Source organism: Podarcis muralis, chromosome 6 (genome assembly GCF_964188315.1).
Source record: "Podarcis muralis chromosome 6, rPodMur119.hap1.1, whole genome shotgun sequence".
NCBI classification, from domain to species: Eukaryota; Metazoa; Chordata; class Lepidosauria; order Squamata; family Lacertidae; genus Podarcis; species Podarcis muralis.
In genome coordinates, this window is record NC_135660.1 from 60,647,773 (window position 1) to 60,660,426 (window position 12,654).

Genomic DNA, 12,654 nt, shown 5'->3' on the forward strand with positions numbered 1-12,654 from the left:
TACAAAGACTCATAATCAGAATGTAGACACCCTATATATAGAAATGAGCAAACCAGTGGTATTTTAGGGAGCAGGCTAGCAGGCGGGGCCCGTTACTTACATCATAAGAGCCAACACAACACAAAACATTGTTGCTGTATGTAGGTTTTATTTGATTTGTTTGTTATCTTGTATTTCATAGGAGCCAACACAACACAAAACATTGTTGCTGTATGTAGGGTTTATTTGATTTGTTTGTTATCTTGTATTTCATAGGAGCCAACACAACACAAAACACTGTTGCTGTATGTAGGTTTTATTTTATTTGTTTGTTATCTTGCATTTTGGAAATGTAGATCCAGGCTTTTTTTCCCCTTTAATTTTTGGGGAGCCCTAAGCTATAGCTTGTTTAGCTTATACGTAAATCCGGCAGTGCCTGTGATGGGTTAGTTGAAGCTGCGTGAAATGAATAAGGGGGAAATATCTGGAGTTCATAAGAACGGGGTGGAAACAGCTAGCAAGCATCCAGAGGGGGAGCGAAGAGGAGATGTTTCCCCCCCCCTTTCCCGCCCCCCCCCCCGCCTGCATGTTTTGTGCATTTTCCGCGCACCATCCTTCAAACACCCTCGTCCCACCTAAGGTGGAGGAGATGGCGGGAGGGGGAAAAGGGACGCAAAGCAGGCTGGGATATGGAGGGAGCCAGGGGTCGGCCTGGCCTGCATTGCGCGGGCCTCTCTCTCCCTTCTTCTCCCTGGCGGCGCCCAGGGAGGCCTCCGCCTCCTCCTCCCGGCGCTTCTCGGCAGCTTGAGGGTTGCCATGGCGACCGCGGCCTAGCGGCCTGCTTGTTACCCTTCGGCCACGGCATAAAGGAAGATCGCGGCGACAGGGGCAGGAGGAGGAGGGAGGTCGCCCCGCTCTGGCACTGGGCGGCCTTCACAGTCCCCGGGAAGACGTCGGTGAGGAAGTGGGGGCTGGCTGGCTGCTGGGGGCCTTTTAAGCGGGAAGAGAGGAAGGTTTGGGGAGAGAGACATGGGGAAAGGCGAGTTTCAGGTTCTGTGGGGAGAAAACTGCTTTTTAACTCTACAGAACTCAGGAGCCGCCTTCGTTCTGAGCGCACAGCCGCATTAACAACGACGACGGGAGAGAAAAGGTCCTAGAATCGGAACCGTAAGAGGGACCGACGAGGGTCATCTAGTCCAACCCCCTGCCAGTCGGGAATATTTTGGCCAGCGTGGGGCTCGAACCCACGATCCTGGGATGCAAGAGTCTCAGAAACAGGGAATGGGCGCGCGGGGGGGGGGGGCGGTGCCGACTTCCCGGCTCCTTCTTTGTCACCATGTGGACCCTTAATGAAACTGCTAGTTTTTGTTATTATTATCTATGCCCCAACACGGGGGGGGGGGGGGTGTTTCACACGTTGCACGTGACCATCCAGGGATGGGGAAATTGCAGATGTATTGTCACCTGTGACGATGGCACGAGAGTGTGTGCATTTTGATACGTGTATGTAGGAAATGCACAGTCTAGTGGGCAGTTTTCTTTTTTTGGGCCAGGGTGCTTTGAGCATTAGAACCAATTTCTCTCCTTGATTTCTTCAAAGGGAAGAGATGGTTATGTTAGTGTTCAGAACCCCACTGCTACAAGTATTGCCACTCTCATCAGTCCCCTTTCCCCATCCTCTTGCACACTTAAATTTTTTTATTCTTAAGATAATACTTGGCCATCCTGTTACTTATGCTGATTTAAATGTAGACTTTACTGTCTTTTATTTTCATTTGTAATGCTTCTGTTTGATGTAGCTTTCTGTTTGATGTTATAAGATAGGAGGTTAACCATTGAGAGATTCTTTTTATTTTATTTTTATTGTTATCTTTGGAAATACAAAGAACAATGCTCTAATGGGGCTACTACCTTAGTTGTGTAAAGAAAGAAGTTACTCCTGTTGGTCTGGAAAGCTGATTGTCTGAACAGACAGTATAAAGTATTTAGGTGGTTGATTTACCTGCATTATATACTTCTGTTACAGTACATGGGGGGGGGGGAGTTGTTGGTACCTTCCAATTTTTCTATATATAAAAAAAAATCTGTTATTTTTCAGCTTATTGCTTACCTTTGGATGATGAGTGTGTAGGTTTCTGGTTTGGGCCAAGTGGTTTCTCATCAAATGGAGGAAAAGTGGACTTCCTCAGAAACTGATGGTGCTGGTGGTGATAATGCAGAAAACAAAAGGAGAGGTGATTCTGATTCTGGTTCATCAAGTCGTATCTGCCAGGCTCTTGACAAGCTTGAATCTAATTCTACAATCTCTCTGGATCTGAGTAGAAAAGATCTACAGCATCTAACAGATGACATATACAAGTTACTTAACCTTAGAGTAAGTTTCTCATACATAAAAACAGTTGTTAAAATATCCAATCAGTAAAGAGTAGCTCAGTTACAAAGTATAAAAACTTAACAGTGTTCTTGTGTACAAATTAAAAGTATAATTCCATTATTTCAATATACTTTCTTGAATAATTCTAAAGTTTTACATATCTTTGAGTATTTCTAAGGAATTAATAATACATGAATTATATACCAAGCAATCGTTGCATATTTGTGTGTGTGTGTGTCTGCATAATATATATATATTTGTCTTAGCATTTGCATCTGGAAGGAAATGTCCTGTCCGTAGTTCCTGAGGATTTCTTTCAGAATGTGCCAAACCTTGTTTGGCTCGATCTGCGTTACAACAAAATTCAAGAGCTTCCCCCTGGAATTGGGTGCCACAAGTAAGTCTTCTGCCCTTTTACTTGTTTATCATTCTTTAAATTATTCTGTCTGTTGAACAATACATACCCATTATGAAAGTAAGTACTATTCCATTTCTCCCCAATTGACATCAGAAATTATAGTATAAGAAATAGATTTAACACAGTTGGTTGTAGGCCAAACTACATGTTACATTAGTCACTATTTTTTTAAAAAGTGTGCTTAAATTGGTCACTTTTTTGTTTTGAACAGTGGTGTGGAAACTCTGGCCCAGAGGCCTAGCTGGTCCAGCACAGGTCTCATTTTGCTTGCAACCACACTCGCCTGCCTCACACCTGACATAAGTGATGTCAGATGTGGGACAACTATGGATATGGCTACAAATGCACAATTGCAAGGTTAAATCCACCGCAGTAGAGATTTTCCCATCCAAATGGAACACATTTTCCTTTGCAGGAAGCAATTTGAATCCAAACTGCTTCCTCAAAATGAATTTCAGAGAAGAACCCTGTGATCGCTAAGTAACAGCAAGCCTCTTTGAAGGTACATTCCCAGTGTCAAGATGTACTGCAATTGAGGCAATAACTGGATAAATATTGCCAATGGATCCCTTAACCATGTTGTTTGGTTATATAAATGTACTAGCAGAAGATAAGGAATTGGTCCTGCATCTGTTAACTGTTTGTGACATAACTATTTGTTATAATAGTTAATTTTAAAAAGACACCAACTTTGCAACAATGGATTATTAAAGTTTGGGATATTGTATGTATGCATAAGTTTACAAACATAATAAAAGTCAAATGGGAAAATGAAGTGCATTTATTGGTGTAACAAGCTACAAGATAATGTAGACCCATTTGTTTTGCTTGGAACTTAATGCATTTGCAGTTTATGGAATGGAACTTTGTAGTTTGCTTTTATACTCTTACCCATTTTTGTTGTCCTTCCCTCTGTCCTTTATACATTATACTGACTATAAATAAACTGAAAAGTCACTAAATGAATTGACTGAGGCCCCAAAACTTTTAAAAATATATTGCTTGGGAACTTATTTGGAAGTATCTGTCCTAAAATGACATGGCTAAAAGTATTTTGAAACTGGTCATCTAATCAAGTTTAAACATTGTCTGATATAGAAATGCTGCTCCATCGCAGCACCTGCATCCATGATCTGATGAACCCAACTTCTGAAGGACATGACATTTTTCTATATTTTGACACTAACCATAAGATCCCTTTTGGAATCCATCTGTATAATTCTGTTTCTTTGAAATAGTTCAGTATGCCTCTGAATACCATTTGCTGTGAACTGCAGGTGTGCAGAGGGCTGTTGTGCTCATGTTCAGCTTGCAGACTTCCCATAGGCATCTGGCTGGTCACTGCAAGAACTGGATGCTCAACTAGATAGGCCATTGGCCTGATCCAGCAGTCTTGTCTTTTTATTTCTGTGATAGGCTCATAAAATAAATTAGAGAATTGACAATTTTTGACATTTTCATTTAGATTTATTTTATATTTACATTTTGTTTTCTTATTTATTGCAAAGGCAGTTGAAAACGCTGCTGTTAGAAAGAAATCCTATTAAAAGATTGCCTGTTGAGCTTGGTAAGTACTCCTCTCTCCCCAGTAAATGCTTAAGGGAACCTAGTAATTTTTAGTAATTTACATTTATTGTAAAAGCTCTCTTGAATAGTAAGGAACTTTGGACAGATTTCACCACGGCACAATGCACCTATGTAGCGGCACAGTGTGACATGTACACAATTTAATTAATATATAATAGCAACAGATCTGACGTAAATGATTGTTAGGACCAAGGCTAATCTGATTCAAAATTCTGTAATAGTTCTGAGAGGTTGACTGGGAAACGATTGTTTGCTTTACTGGTTGGGATCATCGGTTGGATCTAAGCTCCTTTTTTACCAGCACTAGTACAGTGGTACCTTGGTTCTCAAACGCCTTGGTACTCAAACAACTTGGATCCCAAACACTGCAAACCCGGCAGTAAGTGTTCCGGTTTGCGAACTTTTTTCGGAAGCCGAACATGCTCCATTTTGAGTGATACGCTTCCAGTTTGAGTGCCACACTTCCGTTTTGAGTGTTACGCTGAGGTCTGTCTGTTTTTGCAATTTTGTGTTTTTGTTTTTGTGGCTCTTTTTTGTTTTGTTTTTGTGACTGTGTGGAACCCAGTTCAGCTACTGATTGATTGATTGTGTGACTGCAGTACATTGTTTATTGCTTTCATTTTATGGATCAGTGGTCTTGTTAGATAGTAAAATTCATGTTAAATTGCTGTTTTAGGGGTTGTTTTTAGAAGTTTGGCATGGATTAATTCATTTTGCATTACTTTCTATGGGAAAGTGCACCTTGGTTGCAGGAGTTATGTTAATTGTAGCAGCAAGACAGTGGGGAGAGGCGATTCATATGTTTCCCACTTAAGGGATGGATACAGGGTGATTCATGGGGATAGGCTGTTGCCACTAGTAAAACACTTAAATGAGTATATTCAAGTAAAAGGCTCAAATCCTTTAATGAGCAGCTTTTTGACCTGTTCTGATACCATTGCTACCATCATTATGAGGTATACACAATTAACCACAACAAAAGCTGTTAGAATACACTGCTTGCTTTTTAACAATTTCATCTTGAAATTATCCAAGCACGGGCATCCGAGCATTAGTTGATGAAAATCTTAAATCTCTTTTAACCCACCTGCCCTGCCATCTGAAACAAAGCCCGATCTTGCTCTGAATGTATGCTAGGGTCTTTAGTGGGACACTCAGCGTTACTCATATTTCTCAAACATAATAGCACCACTTGCAGTATGGATTTACTGCTGATGCGTTTGCATTTGTATGGTAATTTTTCTAATAGTCACATACTTGGAATTTATTTTAATTTTCTTATTAAAATAGCATGAAATTAAATATGTGTTAGAAGGAGCACGAACTCCTCTCTTTGCTGCTGCTACTTGTTTTTTAATGGACGAGCTACTGCCCAGGCACAGGTGTGCTAACAATCTGAATTTCTCAGTTATTTTCTCTGAACAACTACTTCTCTCACAGGGAAGATGAAAAACAGCTTCAAGAGGAGCCAGTAAGTCTCTTCAGCAATGAACCAGGCAGTCCCTTCTACATTGTCTGTCTTTAGAGTCACACACATGCAAAGGAAGACCAAAGTGTAGCTTCGATACAAACCAGGAAGTACCTTCTAAATTGTCTGCAGAGCGGACTTCTTGGGTGATTCTGAAGCTGTTTTAGGGTTTTCTCAATTTGTGTGTGTCTCTGAATTTCTCCATAACACTTGTCAATCACAGCTCTGACCTGATTTGTTGGCTGAAACAAGGGAGCACTTCTAATGGTGTCTGCATGTTTCGCTTTGTAACTTTAATTCTATTATGAAAGTATATTAGGGGCTTAGACCAAACTCTCCTACCCCACCAGCAGCAGAAGCAGGGACAGAATGATTTGACCTGATCCGAACACAGTGATGTCACTCCACAGCTTTGACTGGGGCTGAGGATGAAATGGAACGCAGGAAGCTTAGCCCCTCCCCAATTCTGAATGCCCTGTTTTAGGACCTTCTACTGGCTGTTGATGGTGGGTATCATGCCAGCAGCACACACCCACACATTCAGCAGGTGGAGAGGGGCAGTTCTGTATCAGTGAAGTGCCACTTGAAACCAGTTTAGCTGTCGGAACTGGACCAACAACACCCTTGATCAGTGTTTTTTTTTTCTAAAAAAATGTTTAGAGGTACTCTCATTTTCCTACTCATATTAAAATACTGGCCCTCAATGAGGCCAAACTTAGATTCACAAAATGTTTAGGGGTATGCGTACTCCCACGTAGCCCCAGAAAAAAGCACTGCCCTTGCTCAATCCAACCTGACAAAGGGGGGGGGTGTTGATTCCTCTGCAATTTTTTAATGAAGGCTCAATCGAGGCCTCCTACTAGTTCTGGGTCCAGTATAGTGGCACCCCCTGTATCACCTTTTTAGCAGTGTAGAACCACACCAGTTAAACATGAACTGCATCCTGGAGCAACTTAAGCCCCTCATCTGTTATATAGCATCCATATTCCTGAAAGCCAATTATATGTTGGGCTCTGTGAGAACATAATGAACATATCCCTGGTGGGTCAACTGTCAAAAGATGCTTGAAAGTTTGAGCCCCTCCCTCCGCTTGTTACAATTTGTCAAATATGGACCCTCCTCATCCAAAGAATGTCATATTCCTGCATACAATAATGTTTCTAATGTATAAACTTCACTGTATATTTCTTTAAGGAATATCTTACATTATTGCTGTATAGTGGTCATGGATATTACGTGGAAAGAAATCTATACATTGTTCATCCTCCTACAATGGGGATTTTGTGCACTTTGAGAGTCATGATAAAATCACAGCCTTGTATCCTCTTAAGAAAGCATTCCTTACCATATGACAAAGGAGGGCTGTAGATGTGTGTGTGCAGGCAGGCAGAGATTTTTTACATTATACAGAATTTCACATATGAGTGGGTGAGGAGAGCTTAGGAAAAGAATAAGACAAAGAGGAACAGAAAATACACACTGGGAACAGCAAGACTACCATTCTTATTACAGCTAACATTTCTAGAGGAGCATCCTCTAGAGGAAGTTTGTTTTACAGCGTTCATAATGGCTTTTAATTGCTGGCAATTTAGAATAAGGCAAACAATCTATAACAATATTTGTCTTCCAGAACTGGTTTCATGGAAAGAATTTATGTGCAAATATGCTGCATAATGCAGTCATGAATAAAGTATAGACTCATACAGAATACTAAGTATTGCACTCTCAGAAAGTAAGGCTGAAAAAGAAAGAATGATGTTCATTCAAGCTGTGAATGGACTTTTAAAGATATCATTTTCAAGGCAGTGAGAAAAATCTGTTATTGACTGCTATCAGGATCTTGACACTTTTCATATTGTTCTCCGCAAACTGATGTTAGTTCTGTTTGCCTGAAAATAGGCAGTTGTTTTGTGTAAAAAATATTTCTTACCAAACTGTGTATTCATATGAATAGAAATTCCATTTTCCAAAAAGTATTATTATAGGTTTTTACCCTGCAGCAGTGCAAACATATCTGTTTCTATGATCTGACTATGGAGATTTTTATGCATTATGTTTATTCATCTATCCTTGTAAATAAGCACACACAAAAATACTAGCTACAAAAAAGTTTACTGTTTTGCTGGGGGCTGGAAGAGGGCTTATTTAGTTGCATGCCTCCTCCAGCTGCCTGCCGATTTCTGTGCTGGGTGAGATTGAGGGACTGAATTTCTGCTGTGGGTGTAGTATTGTTTTTAGTGTTTGAAGATTTTGTGATATTTTAAATTGATAAAACTACATTTTTATTTGGTTGTTAGCAGCCTTGAGCTTTTAATAAGGAAGGGTGATTTGTAAACGTTTTAAGTAAAATACATAAATAAAGCTGGGTATGACATCCCACATTTGTACTAGTGGTAAGGGAAGTTCCTGCCCTCCAGTAGAGGGGGAGGAGAGGGGGAAGGTTGATGGGTGGTCTGGACCATACCTGCCCAAACACTACATTGGGTGTGGATGCCCTATCCCCAGTTTTGTTACTTTTGTCCTTTTGTTACCTAAGCACTTAGTGCATACCAATTGCACACCCAGGTGAATGACTTTGGGGTAGCATGACTGCATCATGTTGCTTGTTGTCCACAACCTCCCTATCTCCCTTATCAGCTTCTGTGCAGAATAGTATTCTTTTAGTTATTAGGCTGCCAGTGATGTCTCTGCCTATCTTATGTCAAAATAAAGTTGTGGCCTTCTTTGGAATTATATGCTGGCATTTTGGATTATGAGCCTTTAAGACAGGAAGCTTTTTACCATTTGTTTTACAGTACTTTTTATTTGCTCCTAGTATGGAGGATGTGGTGCTATAAATCTAAGTAAATAGGGTATCATCCCAATGCGCGAAGGTGTGTGCATTCAAAAGACCCATGTGCACTACTGGAATTTCCTCTAGAGAAGGTGCAAAGGGTTTAAGCTATTCTGCAGCCTTTGCAGAATCTCTCACATTGCGGTTTGTTGGCTTAAAGAGCAAGTTATTTTTGGACTTCAGGAGGAGGGTTTTCATACTCCCCCCCGCCATTCAATGCTTTATTGAGTTTCATAAATAACAAAAACAAACTTATATAAACCAAAAATGATCTTATGTAAATAATCTTATATAAATATACAGATAAAAATTGATTCAATCTTATACAATCTCTTTTGTTCAACATTCTTACTAAAGTGTAATAGACTTCCCATCAACTTCCAATGCATTTACCATTTCTAATATCGAATGTACTTATAATTATTATCTTCATCTATTCATATTTTCTAATACATTCTTACAACATATCGTTCCATTTTTCCTTATTTCTTTGTTATTATTTTACATGGGGGTCACTCAAATGCAGCCATAGATGTCACACCGCTGTTATGTTTTTGTAAATATATCTTAAACATGTCCCATTTTTGAATAAATGATACTTTCTCAATAAGACAACTGAAGACTTCAGAATTGTGGCCTGGGTCTCTTGTTTTCTAAGGAATCTACCCTGTCTGATTAAAAGCAAAGTTTTAGCTGTAGCTTTGCTATACTGTATTCAGTTTTGGCTTAAAGCTTTTAAAAACATGTTTACATCGCACATTTTCACTCTCTGCTCAGTAGAAGTTGGTATTTACAATATTTCCAATTCTGGGAAGGAACCAGAGACTACATTCTGTCTTTGAGACTGTCATGGTATTTCACTTGTTCTTTGTGTTTGTATATGAGAATTGACTCCACGCTTTCAGGCAATACAAAATTAGGTCATACCATCTGCCCTCATGACAAACATACTGCTGATCTGGGATCCTTCCATAGTGCCTGAAAGCATCTTAAAAGAATATGTAAGGGTAGCATTACAAGCATTTTAACCTCATTTCTGGGAAATCACAGAGTAGTTTGATTGCAATTGGTATAAAAGAAGAGGCATGTATTTTCCAAAAGCCCAAGAATTGCCCCATGTCATCTTTTGTTTTTGGCTTCAAACAGTTGAATGAGTCGTCTTTTTTGTGCTCTCTGAAAGTACTGTTAAGATCTATTAAACTGTGTATTTGGAAGCTATATGTCGCTCTTGAGTTTTTCAAATGTCTAGCTCGTGGGTAATCAAGAAAGCAGCCACCTGAGATTTCCATTTGTCAGCCACCTCTTTCTATCTCCTTCTCAGGCCCATGCTGACAGATCTAGAGGTTTGACAGGAAAAGCTGATACAGCCTGGGCAGAAAATAGACCTGAGCCCAACAGTAGCAATAGAACTATAATCTGTGGGACCTATCAGTAGGAAGTCTCCACTGATTATGGATTAGATTGAGAGGGAAAAGAAAAGGCAGCTACTTAACAGGGGGCTGAGAAAAGTGAGAGCAGGGCGGGAATAAGATCTGGAGAATGCTTTGGGGCAGAAAGGAGAAAGGGCAGCAGAGGCTGTGTTGGTACAAGGTGGTGAACCTGCAGCCCATGGACCACATACACTTACTGGTAGCAAAGAGTGGGAAAACAGTGCGAAAGGGAAAAGCTCAGAAGGAGAAAAGGGTGTGCTGTGTGAGAGAGAATGAATGCCTTGTCCTGGTCCTGTCACTTTTGGCTCTGGCTCCACCTACCCCTAACATGCAGCTTCTCTCCCTCAATGTGTAAATTACTTGGGAGGGGAAAGTGTTCCTCCACAGCAAGATGATTCTGCACCCCTGGTACAGCAGTGTTGTAGAAGGAGAAGCTGCTGCTGAAGAATTACATTATCGAGTGCATAAATATGTTTGTGTTTGTCTTTAACCCCCTAGGAATGCTGACCATCTCTGAATAAAATGTGTCACAAAAACTTTACGTGGCAGTGGGTGGAATTCAACTATTGGAATTAATAGACGTAACTTATTCATGTTCATTGATTTCAGTGGGTCCGCTCTAGGTAGACCTAGTGTTGAATTCCACCCACTGCAGTGAATTTTCCCAAATGACTGATGGTGGTCAACTTAAACCATTTTTTTCTTTTGTGGCAGGTAACATAAGTTCACTTACAGCTTTGAATCTCAGGCATTGTCCCCTAGAATTTCCTCCTCTTGAGGTGATACAGAAGGGCCTGCCAGCCATTCTATCCTTCCTTCAAAGGATGAGCGGTGAGAACCTTGACTATAGAGAACCTGTTACTCCAGGTATAGTAACTTTAATATGCTTTTTTATATATAGAAAAGATGTGTCCACCTAGAGAAAAATAAATAGATAAGAACTGTTCTTTCTACATATATAGTTCAGGGGTCAGGTTGTGAAGTCATAGATGTGAAGTTAATTATTGCATTTTATGGCATAAGGTTAAAAGTTTATTTTTAGTCTATTTTTATGTTGAAAGGCTCTGCTGTCATCCTAACAAGAACAGGAAGGGTCAATTTAATGATTCAATTAGTTAACTTTGTGGAGTCTGATTAGGCTGGGATAGTATGGCCATGTATGTTTCCTCATTACATCTCATTGTGGTGTGTACATTGGAAGCAGAATGAGGATTCATTCATTTGCCCTGTTGGTCTCTCTTGTTTCACAGAAACCCAAAATTACCCCTGTGGGTCATAGTGCCGGCCCATCAGCCTTCTCTGTGCCAGCTCAGGTTTTAAGAGTGCCAGATAGTCTTAACACCCCCTACTATTGTGAATGGGCACTATAGCCATTGAAGACAATTTGTCTTCTGACAGAGCCTCAGTGTACATGGTTTATGTGACTTCTCAAGCTGTGAAATAGGCTTCAGCTGCACTTATTAATGGTCATAAGTGGTTCTCATGTGGATTATATTTCATATGAAGCTTCGGCTTGTATTTTATCTCCTGCCTTTCTATTAGTTCCATAGTTCAGAACCGATGAGGTGTCTTACATTTGGCAAGACGTGAGGATAGAGTTGTTCTGAATTCTTAGTACTGATATTTGTGGCAACCTGAAAAAGCATTCAAAAAGCAAACTTTCGAAATTGTCATCTGGTTCAGCTTTAGTTGCATATAATTACCATTATTTGGATAGAAATGTTCATCTGCATAAACATCCCACTGAGAGCAATGCATTGTGGATTTAAAACATCCACATTCAGACTGCGTAGTCAGAAGCGTTTAAAATATATACCTGCCCAGGAAGAAATCTTTCACTGTATTTATGGCATACAGTCAAAAGCTAATGTTTAATAATAATAATAATAATTATTATTATTATTATTATTTATTTATACCCCGCCCTCCCCAGCCAAGGCCAGGCTCAGAGCGGCTTACAAGCAATAATAAAAACAAGTTGAATGATTACAACTTAAAAACAAAATTAAAGTACAACATTAAAATATTGAAACATTAAAATATTAAAATGTAGCCTCCTCGCAGGAGGAGAAGGAAAAGAAAAAAGAAAGAGAGGGAGGGAATCAAATTGGCTCCAAGCCAAAGGCCAGGTGGAACAACTCTGTCTTACAGGCCCTGCGAAAAGAAATCAGATCCTGCAGGGCCCTGGTCTCATGAGGCAGAGCGTTCCACCAGTCCGGAGCCAGAGTTGAAAAGGCCCTGGCTCTGGTTGAAGCTAATCTAACTTCCTTAGGGCCCGGGACCACTAGGGTGTTGCTATTTGTGGACCTTGAGGCTCTCTGTGGGGCATACCGGGAGAGGCGGTCCCGTAGGTACGAGGGTCCTAGGCCGTGAAGGGCTTTAAAGGTCAAGAACACCTTAAATCTGACCCTGTACTCCACCGGGAGCCAGTGCAGCTTGAAAAGCACTGGATAAATATGCTCCCATGGCAGAGACCCCGTGAGGAGCCTCGCTGCAGAATTCTGCACCCGCTGGAGTTTCTGGGACAGCTTCAAGGACAGCCCCGCGTAGAGCGAATTACAGTAG

At 40.5% G+C, this 12,654-nt stretch overlaps 1 protein-coding gene across 5 annotated transcripts in view; it reads left to right on the top strand.

The window, feature by feature from the left end:
- The first annotated feature begins 733 nt into the window (after positions 1 to 733).
- Positions 734 to 12,654, top strand: part of LRRC27 (leucine rich repeat containing 27) — a 40,214-nt gene continuing 28,293 nt past the window's right edge. For 3 of the 5 annotated variants that reach the window (XM_028729874.2, XM_028729870.2, XM_028729873.2), the window contains exons 1-5: positions 734 to 935; positions 2,078 to 2,353; positions 2,620 to 2,750; positions 4,280 to 4,338; positions 10,804 to 10,956. In XM_028729874.2, the coding sequence (XP_028585707.1) occupies positions 2,144 to 2,353; positions 2,620 to 2,750; positions 4,280 to 4,338; positions 10,804 to 10,956 (553 nt within the window). In that variant the 5' untranslated portion in view covers positions 734 to 935; positions 2,078 to 2,143. Of the gene's footprint in view, positions 936 to 1,065; positions 1,147 to 2,077; positions 2,354 to 2,619; positions 2,751 to 4,279; positions 4,339 to 10,803; positions 10,957 to 12,654 lie in introns of all 5 variants that reach the window. The other 2 variants (XM_028729871.2, XM_028729872.2) reach the window with 2 other exon arrangements.